Source organism: Siphateles boraxobius, unplaced genomic scaffold (genome assembly GCF_051911475.1).
Source record: "Siphateles boraxobius isolate OS27281-9 unplaced genomic scaffold, OSU_SipBor_1 77, whole genome shotgun sequence".
NCBI classification, from domain to species: domain Eukaryota; kingdom Metazoa; phylum Chordata; class Actinopteri; order Cypriniformes; family Leuciscidae; genus Siphateles; species Siphateles boraxobius.
Genome location: NW_027509205.1, coordinates 23781688 through 23795596, shown reverse-complemented (window position 1 = coordinate 23795596; position 13909 = coordinate 23781688). Strand labels below are relative to the sequence as shown.

At 39.6% G+C, this 13909-nt stretch overlaps 1 protein-coding gene across 10 annotated transcripts in view; it reads right to left on the bottom strand.

Moving 5' to 3' along the window:
• The window catches only part of lmnl3 (lamin L3), a 163978-nt gene that overhangs the window by 4157 nt on the left and 145912 nt on the right, over nt 1-13909 (bottom strand). For all 10 annotated transcript variants that reach the window (XR_013198344.1, XR_013198345.1, XM_077218649.1 and 7 more), the window contains exons 6-8: nt 13275-13400; nt 8280-8500; nt 3241-3463 (exon numbers count right to left, since the gene is read on the bottom strand). Coding sequence is in view for 8 of the 10 variants with exons in the window: in XM_077218649.1 (XP_077074764.1) it covers nt 3241-3463; nt 8280-8500; nt 13275-13400 (570 nt within the window). In the remaining 2 variants the exon portion in view is untranslated. The remainder of the gene's footprint in view (nt 1-3240; nt 3464-8279; nt 8501-13274; nt 13401-13909) is intronic.

The window sequence follows — 13909 nt, the reverse complement described above, 5'->3', positions numbered from 1 at the left end:
ACACCGATCACACACACACACCGATCACACACACACACCGATCCTCCCAGAGCCTGATCCTGAAACACAAGCACACACACCGATCACACACACACCGATCACACACACACCGATCATCACACACACCGATCATCACACACACACCGATCCTCCCAGAGCCTGATCCTGAAACACAAGCACACACACCGATCACACACACACCGATCACACACACACCGATCACACACACACCGATCACACACACACCGATCACACACACAAACCGATCCTCCCAGAGCCTGAAACTAAAAGCACACACACACCGATCACACACACCGACCACACACACCGATCACACACACACCGATCACACACACACCGATCACACACACACCGATCACACACACACCGATCACACACACACCGATCCTCGCAGAGCCTGATCCTGAAACACAAGCACACACACCGATCACACACACACCGATCACACACACACCGATCCTCGCAGAGCCTGATCCTGAAACACAAGCACACACACCGATCACACACACACCGATCACACACACACCGATCACACACACACCGATCACACACACACCGATCCTCGCAGAGCCTGATCCTGAAACACAAGCACACACACCGATCACACACACACCGATCACACACACACCGATCACACACACACCGATCACACACACACACCGATCCTCCCAGAGCCTGATCCTGAAACACAAGCACACACACCGATCACACACACACCGATCACACACACACCGATCATCACACACACACCGATCCTCCCAGAGCCTGATCCTGAAACACAAGCACACACACCGATCACACACACACCGATCACACACACACCGATCACACACACACACCGATCACACACACACCGATCCTCCCAGAGCCTGATCCTGAAACACAAGCACACACACCGATCACACACACACCGATCACACACACACCGATCATCACACACACACACCGATCCTCCCAGAGCCTGATCCTGAAACACAAGCACACACACCGATCACACACACACCGATCACACACACACCGATCACACACACACCGATCACACACACAAACCGATCCTCCCAGAGCCTGAAACTAAAAGCACACACACACCGATCACACACACCGACCACACACACACCGACCACACACACACCGATCACACACACACCGATCACACACACACCGATCACACACACACCGATCACACACACACCGATCCTCGCAGAGCCTGATCCTGAAACACAAGCACACACACCGATCACACACACACCGATCACACACACACCGATCCTCGCAGAGCCTGATCCTGAAACACAAGCACACACACCGATCACACACACACCGATCACACACACACCGATCCTCGCAGAGCCTGATCCTGAAACACAAGCACACACACCGATCACACACACACCGATCACACACACACCGATCACACACACACCGATCCTCCCAGAGCCTGATCCTGAAACACAAGCACACACACTGATCACACACACACACACACTGATCACACACACACACACTGATCACACACACACACACACACTGATCACACACACACACACACTGATCACACACACACACACTGATCACACACACACACACTGATCACACACACACACACTGATCACACACACACACACTGATCACACACACACACTGATCACACACACACTGATCCTCCCAGAGCCTGATCCTGAAACACAATCACACACACACTGATCATCACACACAGATCATCACACACACACTGATCACCACACACACACACCGATCACCACACACACACCGATCACCACACACACACCGATCACCACACACACACCGATCACCACACACACACCGATCACCACACACACACCGATCACCACACACACACCGATCACCACACACACACCGATCACCACACACACACCGATCACCACACACACACCGATCACCACACACACACACACCGATCACACACACACACACCGATCACACACACACTGATCACACACACTGATCACACACACTGATCACACACACTGATCACACACACTGATCACACACACTGATCACACACACTGATCACACACACAGTTCTAAAAAGAACATTATTTTGTGTGTTTGGTTTGATGCAATGCGTTTACGCGGTTTTAGGTTAAAAAAAAGTCATTTACACACATACTGTACATTACTGTTGCTCTATCACACACACACACCGATCACACACACACACCGATCCTCCCAGAGCCTGATCCTATGCCCCGCCTTTCTGAAACGCAGTGAGCTCTGATTGGCCAGTGCGATCCAGTGCATTGTGATTGGCCTAAAAACCTTCAGCATGTGACGGAAATGCCACGCCCCTTGCCATATTTGGAACATCAGCTCCCAAAGCAATAATGACAGATGATGTCGGAAATTGAAAATATATGTAAAAATTTTTTGTTGGTTTTTAGTAATTTTGTTGTGTTTGTCATTTTTATTGAAAATAAGAAATAATTCAAAAACATTAATAAAAAATTAATAAAAAACAAAAAAAATTACTAAACCAACAAAACAAATTTCAATTTTAGTTAATTGTTGTGTTTGTCATTTTTATTATTGGTTTTAAAAATGTGTATATATATATATATATATATATATATATTAATGTTTGAAAATGAAAAACAATAAGGAAATTACTAAAAAACATTAATAAAAAACAACAATGAACAAAAATTCATAAAACGAACTAAAATTTAAAATATATGTAACAATTTTAGTTGATTTCTAGTCATTTTGTTGTGTGTTTGTCATGTCATTAATATAATTTTTTAAAAATACGTCTAGTTTTTTTAAATGTCTAGTTTTTATTAATGTTTTGAAAATGAAAAACAAAAATAATTCAAAAACATTAATAAAAACTAGACATTTTGAAAACAAAAACAAACAACAAAATTACTAAAACTAACATTAAATTGGAATTATATATATATATAAACTATTTTTAGTCTGCTTTTTAATAATTAAGTTGTGTTCATAATTTTTTAAAATGTATGTCTATGGTTTTTATTAATGTTTAGAAATTTTTTATTATGTTTTTTATTTTCAAAACATTAATAAAAATTATATACACATTAAAGGGACAAAAAATAATAATTCTACAGTACCTAAAATAAATAAAAATGGAAAATATAAAGCTAAAAAAGGTGTATGGATGACACTAAAATAAACACGGTGCTATGAAGCGCCTGTGAGAAACCCTCGTCGTACCTTGTCGGAGTCATTCTTGAGTTTAATGAAGCGCCCTTGCAGGTCGACCTCGTCGATGGACACGTTCCCGCGCGAGGAGGAATGCTGGGAAAGCTTGTAGCTGGGCGAGAGGCCTGAACTCGAACCCTCGTGTTTGCGCTTCTTCCCCCAGGACTTGCGCACCGGCTGCGCTCGCGTCCGGGAGACGGTCGGCGGCTGGATCGGACTCGGGGAAAGATTCAGTCTGAGACAAACAAAATCATCATATTATAGTGATTTCTGAAGGATCATGTGACACTGAAGACTGGAGTAATGATGCTGAAAATTCAGCTTTGATCACAGGAATAAATTACACTTTAAAATATATTGTCATAATAATAGTGTTTTTGTAGTGGTTGTTTTTATAATCAAATAAAGACACTTTCAAACTCGTGAGCGCTAGTGTAAACGCAGATGTGAATCTGGATCACAAAACCAGTCTTAAGTCACACTTATGATTATCCATTTTTATTTTATGGCAAAAATCATTAGGATATTAAGTAAAGATCATGTTCCATGAAGATATTTTGTACATTTCCTAAATAGATTTTTTTATTTTTTTTATTTGTCGTTTCCATTTCAAATATCAAAAAAATTCTTAAATCGAGATGCATTTACTAGATGAGTAAAATGATATAAGATATTATGTCCTGTTTTCTGGGGGAATTAATCAAAATTAAGTGAGTTGATGCTTTAAAATAAATAAAAGCAAAATAATCTGCCAATTGGGTAAAAAAAAAAAAAAAATCTTAATTCCAACAGAAACATTATATTTCTCACCTCATTGGCAGATAATTTAGCTTTTTTTAAGCATGAACTCTTGAATGCAGCAAAATTGCGAACATAAACGGACAACTTTAAAGGAGATTTTTAGGAGAATAAAAGAATAGTTATAATGCGAAAACAGCAGGAAACTATTCATAAACTATTCCGGTTAAAAACTTGTGGCGTACAAAACTAGGGCTGCAACAACTAATCGATAAAATCGATTATAATCGATTATGAAAATCGTTGTCAACGAATGTCATTATCGATTAGTTGGTCTGCTTACGTCACGGGGAGCGTTTACTGGTACGCACACACACGCAAGGTCTCTCTCCCTCAGGCGCTCTGCCGAGCGCGCGCGCTACACGGTTTGGAGCAGTCTCTTCTGTCTCGCATGCGCGCTCTTGCTTGCGCGCTCTAGATTTCGGGAGTTTGAACTAATTCGCGGGCATCAGGGAGCCGCAATCAATATGCGGGAGACTCCCGGGACTTCCGGGATGTCTGTATTTTGTCTCGAGCATCAGGTTGCGCAATCAATTCGCTCGCAACGTAAGTGATGGATTAAAATAGCGCTACCGCAGAAATAGGTTAAATTAAAACGGTCTTTACAAAGCGAAGCACTAAATATAAAGGCAGTTAATAACAGCAGCAGTAAAATATTATTTTTTAGTCACTGTACTCAGTGGTTTTCAGCGAATGCTTGTGCACTAATGCATAATTTCTCCTGTCCTTTACTCAAGCCTGTTAGCTTGCTGGGTAACGTTACCTCCATTCCGTTCTCTTTTTATAGCATTTGTCTACTAAGTTTTAATTGTTTTTCAAACGCGATCTACTGCGGCTCTACATTCACACAATTGTTTTCAGTCTTTCTATATTTATTTAATCAATTTATCCTTATATTATTCTTTTATATATTATATATAATATATATTATATTCTTTATCCTTATATTCCTTATATATAATTAATTTTAAATAAAAATTAAATGAATTATATATTTTAGATGTTTTTAGTTTGTTTTTAGTTCAGATATTCACATCTGAACAACATGTCCGTGTAAATTTGTTTTAACAAAAATTGTGTTAAAACATAATATGTTGGATATCATTTTTTTAACAATAATCATGTTTGTCAACTTGCCATCAGCAATTATCATTAAAAACAATGCAAATATTGATATTAGTAAAACTCAATGTGTGGCTTTTGCACTTTTTAAAGTACACTTTTACACATAAATACCCTGATTTACGGTTTTATTTAGTTATAATAAAAAAAAAAATCTAATTTAATTTCTATCCGATTAATCGATTAATCGAAAAAATAATCGTCCGATTAATCGATTATCAAAATAATCGTTAGTTGCAGCCCTAGTATAAACACGCGCACATGTTCAGCGTTCATGCGAACACTACACTCGGATTCATCAATGGGAATGAATTCAGTTTGTTTGAAACAAAAGCTGTGCATGTAAACGTATGAGTATGGAAGTAAAATAATGTCAAATGTTTTTTGAAATAAAAAGCCTGTTGAATTGCAGTACTTGAAAAAAAAATAGGCATTGCATTAACCATGCTTGCATTTTAATGCATTGTATTTTTAGGGCTTGCATTTTTAATGGGCTGAAATTGAACATGGTTGTATATTTAAGCTGTGAATATTTCAATTAAAAACATTTTCATTATTCAAAATTCAATAATCCATGTTCACCCTTCATATTTCACTTCCAACATATTCAAACTGTTTAAAAATACAACCTATAATATTCAACAGGCAATTTTCGGTCCATTTTATTTCTCTTTGCAAATTCGCTTCCACAAATTCAGTGGTTCAAATTCGACAGTAAATTCAACATTGACGTCCAGGAACTGCAGGAAAAGCAGTAGATTGCCGAGCATACTCTCCATCTGCTGTTAGTCGACCTCACCAGCAGGGGGTGCAAAAGCGTGTGTTGTTGACGAAGACATTCATTCATAAAATGGAAACGATTATCTTTGACGGTAGGCTATATGCGGAAAAGATGATAAACACACAAAAGCTGTGTTGATGTTTCATTCAATAACTTCATTTTTACTTTCCCTGTGTATTCTACATGTCATCAGCTTTCTCTACCATGAACAGGATTATAATCGGTTTCCCTCAATACCTCATACTCAAGGATTCCCTTTCCGTCGGGACAAAACGCTTAACACATACAGTGATATGAAAGACCAATCTTGCACCTTATTGGGGATGTAGGCTTTAGGCTACTATATAGGCTTGGTTATATATATAGGTTATATATATATAAGTCCTAAAGTCCTAAAATGCCTACGTGTATTGCATTAGCTTATACTGGGATCATAGCACTTGCATATTGTTGTCCTCCTATTATTAGTTTAACTGTAAATCGCTTTGGATAAAAGCTTCTGCTAAATGACTAAATGTAAAATTGGCTTGACATTGGACATTCGCACGTTTAGGGACCGTCTCTAAAGTTGCATACAACATTGGCATGTACGTTTCTAACTTCAATAGCAAACTTACATTTATTTGAATAATTATCAAAAATCCAAAGGGTGCGCATTATGCCTGACACTACATGAACACTTTATAGTTGGTTTTATGACTGTAAGTCGTTCTATTCAAATGCTATTGAAGTTAGAAACGTGTATACCAAAGTCGTATAAACTTTAGAGACGGTCCCTAAATGTGCGAATGTCCAACATCAAGCCGTCTTTATGCCAGTCTATCACTGGGAAACGCTCAGCTGTGCGCGTTATTCTGAGTCCTTCTGCTTGCCTGTGAGTTTGGACTTTTACATCAATACTCCATTAAGCTACGTTAAGCGTTGTATGTCCAGCAGGGGAATCCTGAAGTATTGAGGGAAACCCTAATAGCCTGCATGCAGCACATCGCCACAATATAAAGTTAAAGCAACTAAACAAACAAGAGAAATATGTGTCAACCTCAATGTAACATTGGATCTGTATATACGCATCGGGGAATAACATTATGATCTCGTTCACGGTAGAGAAATATGCATGTAGGCTACACAGGAAAAGTAACCGTGAAGGCACCGAATTTAATAAAAACAGCCGTCATAATAATCACAAATAAACTTACATTGCTGTAAATTAGTTTTATGAATGAATGACTTGCTCTAATTTTGCTGGTCTTCGTCAACAACACGCGCTTTTGCACCCCCTGCTGGTGAGGTCGACTAACAGCAGATGGAGAGTATGCTCGGCAATCATCTGCTTTTCCTGCAGTTCCTGGACGTCAACGTTGAATTTACTTTCGAATTTGAACCACTGAATTTGTAGAAGCGAATTTGCAAGGCGAAATAAAATGGACCGAAAATTGTCTGCTGAATATTATAGGTTGTATTTTTAAACAGTTTGAATATTTTGGAAGTGAAATATGAAGGGTGAACATGGATTATTGAATTTTGAATAATGAAAATGTTTTTAATTGAAATATTCACAGCTTAAATATTCAACCATGTTGAATTTCAGCCCATAAAAATGCAAGCCCTAAAAATACAATGCATTAAAATGCAAGCATGGTTAATGCAATGCCTATTGTTTTCCAAGTAGTGCAATTCAACAGGCTTTTTATTTCAAAAACATTTGACTTTATTTTACTTCCATATATGAGGCTCTCATGAAAAAATAGTGAAGACCACTGAACTAAAGGGTAATAAGTGAGTTTGCTTAAAGGACACATGGGTCGAGTCGAGCGTTCTCTGGGATGCGTTTTCATGATAATCGAATGTACCCAGTCTTAACGTTAGTTTTAGTTTTATAGAGATCCTTTAACTTTATAGATAAACGTATACAGTTTAATAAGAAGATACTTTATAAAGCCAGAACACTTTGGAAAACAGTCTCGTCGTTCGTGGTTCGACTGGTCGAGTCTGTTTTGCAAAGATGGCTCCTGCTTGTATACGCGAAGTGTACTGTCTTTATAAAGTATCTTCTTATTTAACTGTCTGTACACTTACAAAGTTCTCAATGCTTCGGTTTGAAGGTAGAGCCCCTCATTATGCTAGCGTGTTAGTGTGGGGCTATTTTGAGCCTTGTTAGTGGTATTAACTAGCAATTTTTACTTATTCGATGCCCTATACACTAGCGTTATAAGCTAATCTGTGGTTAAACTAAAACTAACGTTAAAACTGGGTACATCCGAATATCATGAAAACGCATCCCAGAGAACGGTCGACTCGACCCATGTGTTATTTAGCCTAGGTTCATTTTTGGCCGGAATTAACGCCTCACCGCTTCTCCTCGCCCTCCAGCATCTTGCGGTAAGCGTTGATCTCCATATCCAGCATGAGCTTGACGTCGAGCAGGTTCTGGTACTCCTCCAGTCGCTCCTGCATCTGCTGTCTCAGATCCGCCATCTCTTGCTCCTTCTGAGAGAGCCGGTGCTGATGGGCCTGTCTCTCGCGGTCCAGCGTCTGCTCCAGCTCCTGCACACGAGCCTCCAGCGCCGAGTTCTGACACACAGGCACACGTGGACATTGTTATGTTTTATTGCATCCTCATCTTTCTCTAGTGTTGGTGTGTGAGCGTGAAACAGCTCTTCAAAGTCCCTCCGGTAAATCAGTCGCAATTTCGGCGCAGGCTTTGCAAACAGACTTTCACTATATGGACTTTTAATGCCACATGTAAGAAAACTTAATTGTAATGCCTGATTTCTGATGTGTCATGATCCATGTACAGTCAGATGTGTCCGTAAATCAAACCAGTGACTTCTTCAACTTCACATTGTTTCTCTTAGTAGGATGATGCACTTTTATGATGGACAGATGCACTTTTATGATGGACAGATGCACTTTTATGATGGATAGATGCACTTTTATGATGGACAGATGCACTTTTATGATGGACAGATGCACTTTTATGATGGACAGATGCACTTTTATGATGGACAGATGCACTTTTATGATGGACAGATGCACTTTTATGATGGATAGATGCACTTTTATGATGGACAGATGCACTTTTATGATGGATAAATGCACTTTTATGATGGATAGATGCACTTTTATGTTGGATAGATGCACTTTTATGATGGACAGATGCACTTTTATGATGGATAAATGCACTTTTATGATGGACAGATGCACTTTTATGATGGATAAATGCACTTTTATGATGGACAGAGGCACTTTTATGATGGACAGATGCACTTTTATGATGGATAAATGCACTTTTATGATGGACAGATGCACTTTTATGATGGACAGATGCACTTTTATGATGGACAGATGCACTTTTATGATGGATAAATGCACTTTTATGATGGACAGATGCACTTTTATGATGGATAAATGCACTTTTATGGAATTCAAAACAGAAACAACTATTCACTGCCATTATAAAGCTTGGAAGAGCCAGGTCATTTTTTTAATATAACTTCAATTAAAATTCGTCTGAAAGAAGATTGTCATATACACCTAGGATGGCTTGAGGATGAGAAAACCATGGGCTAACTTTCAGTTTTGGGTGAACTATCCCTAAGTCCTAATGCACGGTGTCCTTGATGAATGAAAGTATTCATTTCTTTTAAAAAAATCGTACAAACCCCAAACCTTTGAATGTTAGTAGGGATGCTCCGATCGATCATTTTATGACTCGATCGGTACTGACTAAACTTGGCCGATCTCACCAACCGATCTCAATTTGATAACGTCAAAACGTGAGAAGGTGCATGATGCGTGGGGACTTAATGATTTGGCAGTCATGTCATCACCGGTGTGGAATTACTATGATGTGTCGAGAAACAATGAAAAAAAATGAGCTATTTGCCGTATATATTTAATTACTTAAATATATATAGGAGAAAATGCTAAACCATAATGAGTTTTATCGTAATATTGCCTATATTTCGCATATCAACAACCGGCAAAAGTAATGTTTATGCAGCATGATACATTTTAATTGTTTATTAATAAACGAGTGTTTTCTGGCTGCAAAGATACAGTTGGCGATGTTGACGCATCTTCGCATGTAGTGAACGCGCCGCCTATAGAGAGAAATGCACACTTCATACGGATTAGCCTACATAAGCAGAGAGTACCCCATTTCTTATCGATTTGAATTGTTTTTTTTTTAAAGTAGACATTTCAAGCTTTCTATACGTTCTCAGGTCTGTTAGGCAAGTAGCTTATAGACCCCTTTTGCGCCGACGTCACAATTACGTCACGGCGCTAGCTGGAGGCAAAACAAAGTGAAAACTGGAGGCGGCCAATACAAACCAGCACAGATTCGGCTACATAAGGAGCTTAAATTAGTATTATTATTATTGAATGTCATCTTGTTGTGTTGTGGGGTGCTAGAATCAATGAAAAATGAATAAGCTGTATCGGGAATTTTTATTTCTAGAAAATATTCACATCATTAAAATTGCTCCGTAATGTCACTCTTTACATTGTCGTCTTCTTGGCGCTGGCTAGGCAGAACTGCGGATCCTACCACACAAGTCTTGTACATGACCATTCGGCACATAGTTATAGGCATCTAAAGATTTATATGCCCTCAGTTTCTCTTTACGCTCTGTTTCTCTATCGGATAGGTGTAGAAGTCAGGCCACTCAACCGGAGTTAGCCTAGCGTTAACGTTAATCCTGTCAGATCGTCCATCCATTGAGTGTGTACGGGTCGGCCAATCTGGTTCCGTCCGTTAAAAATTAACTTTCGCAAATAACAATCACAGTCCTGGACAGTGAGTAGACCTTGCACATTAAGATAAAATCGGATTTTCTCCAGTCATTGTTAAAAAACAAGCTAACAAAGCTTGCAAACTAACGTTAGTGAAGCGGCCAGAGGGATCGTTTTGCCTCCACCTAAGCTCCGCCCACAAAAAAGGTCACCATGTTTACCAACTGTAAAGGGGGTCTATACGCTGAGTTTCGGTTCATTTATGAGGCGCGCTCCAGTTCACGCGCCGGCGCCTCCGTGTGCTATTATATTGTCTGCTATATTTCGCTTCTTATTTATTAAATCCAGCCAATTGGTTGATGAAACACTGATTGAAATTAAGATACAATTTTAACAAAACGAAATTAACTTTAAAGAATGGCTTTCTACAAAACTTAATTAAGTTGTCAAAATCATGTCTGACCCACTCCAAATGTCTCCTGATATATTGGGCATTATGATCCTATCTTACTCATCTCATGCGGTTCCTTTTTCATATGATCAGCATAGACGAAATAAAAAAACATTATATTGTATAAAACAAATATGAAATGCATATTTAAACGTCAGACCACTCCGCTTTTCTCATGTGTGTGGCCTATACATGCATGCGCGCGTGCAAATGGGGGAGGGGTGCGATTTTTCGAATAATACCCAGCGATCTTCGAATATTATTTCTGCTTGAAATGCCCATCCCTTCTAATGAGTAGCATCAAACTACTCAAATTTGTTATTTTAGGAGTTTAAATTATTTATTTAATTTTTGTCCTGCTTGTATTGGACAAGGTTTAAGTTACATCAGACTTCTCTATTGTAGGTGATTAAATGTTTATGTTGTCCTCCAAAGTTTACTATTGGACAATGTTTAATTTAACCGTGTGGGCTGCATCAGACTGCTCCATTTTGTTTGTATTTATTTTTGTCTTATATTAAGTATATTAAAGGGTAACTAAACCCCTGGTCAGAGCCTGACTCCACCCACTGGCAATATTTGAAAAATGCTGTAAAAGTGGGCGGAGCCCAGCGGAGGGGGGCGTGCACCTGAGATGCATCTGTCTGTATGGAACTTGCCTACGTCACCAACAACCCCTTACGTCACGAACCACCGCAAACATCCAATAGGAAAATTCAACTGCAGTAGCCACTGTTCAACCTGAAGAGGGCAGCACTCAGACGTTTTTTTTTAAGTGTCTTGCTCAGGGACACATTGGTGTCTCACAGTGGATTCGAACCCGGGTCTCTCACACCAAAGGCATGCGTCTTATCAATATATGTTTTTACACCATATATTGTAGAATTAAAACACTTTATACACAAATGTCAAAAAAGTTACTCGAATCAATGAACAGTACCAGAGGTGTGGACTCGAGTCATGTGACTTGGACTCGAGTCAGACTCGAGTCATGAATTTGATGACTTCAGACTCGACAAAATGTACAAAGACTTGCAACTCGACTTGGACTTTAACATCAATGACTCGTGACTTCACTTGGACTTGCGCGTTTTGACTCGAGAAGACTTGCTACTTCCCATGAAAACTGGGGAAAAATATGGTCACACGGCCGCGGCGCTCTCAGTTTATCTGCATCTGTGAAACAAATGTGCACCACCTGTATGCATGCAGAGAGCACGCGCGCTGCCTGCACGACATCCAATCACTGTAGTCCCACGTTGTTTTGATTCGACAGCATCTAAGCAGGCACATTGCAAGACAACCAATGAAGCGCAACAAGCAACAACGCGCCAGTTCGCAAAATGATACCGAAGATAATTTCGTTTGGCTATTAAAATTACGAGGTAGTCGACAAAAAACGAGTTGCAATTTGCAAAACATGCGGGTCGAAGATTACAGACGGAGATGCCACAACGTCCAACTTTGTTCGACACCTGAAGTTGCACAAAGAAAGGTACGTTTTGAACGAATGCTAAGCACCTTATCGGATGTACCGTAACTTACTAGCTAGCTGCTGCGTATTTTTACCGTATCAACGAGACAGTAAACGCACGTCTCTCTTGCTGGTTCATGCTTACAAAAATAGGGATTTAGTGCAATATGCTGTTGAAATACAAGCATTTTTTGTGAAAATTTTGTGTATTTGATTAATGTTATTGTATAAAAAGAGGTTTAAATAAATACAAATCTTACTGACATACATGATTTGTATTCATTTTATTTCTGTGGTAAGAGGACTTGAAATGACTCGAAACTAAAACGGTAGGACTTTGGACTCGACTTGAGATTCGTTGGCTTTGACTTTTGACTCGACTCGGGACTTGCCTCATCTTTGACTCGGGACTCGAAGGCAAAGACTTGAGACTTACTTGTGACTTGCATAACAAGGACTTTGTCCCACCCCTGAACAGTACTAATAAAGCCCCATTCTTACAGATCATCAACTAAAAAAAGTTGGTTTAGGGTTTAGTTACCCTTCAAGCATCGGGATCGGCCAATCACCATGACAAGAAATTGGCTATCGATATCGGCTGCAAAAATCCTGATCGGAGCATCCCTAAATGTTAGTGTAGATGATGGGCGAGATTGGGCAGAAAACCTTTCAGATCTCTATACCTTTTTGTGCAGGTTGTGAATTTGCAGCGACTGAGAATCCAAACGCATTTTAGTTCCCGCCAGTTCTTCTCTCGTTGAAGAAGCGAAGTCGCTGTTTTTCACCGCCGTCTGCTTGGCGTTCTCCAACTGCAAGAGATAAACCCATAACACCAATCACTGCAAACCAACGAGAACACGGAGAATAGTTAGCTCTCTAACACATGATTACTGAGGTACCATGAGAGACAGATGCGATGAAATCAAGCGTTTCGTGTGTGTCCAGGTTACGGTCTCTTCCTTTCGCTCAAATCCCTGAACTACACTTCTCCTGCAGACTTCACTTCTCACTGCTGTAAAATCCTCATGCTGATTTACTGTCTTTAATGCATGAAAACACACTGATTTTTGTGCATTGATAAAGCAATAGTGGACACAAGTGTAAACCGGCTTCATTTACAGTCGGTTTTCTCCGTTTACAGTTTCATAACTGAACACTACCAACATCTGAAGACTTTGGGAGATGTGTGTGTTTTCTGTTCTGCTAAGGAAGAATGAAAAGCCTGTTTTTAACTCAGACTTCATGTCTCGCTTTCATTGGCTGTTGCTCAAAGCTGCTTTCCTGTTCGTCAAACACTGTATAATGTCCACAGCTGTTT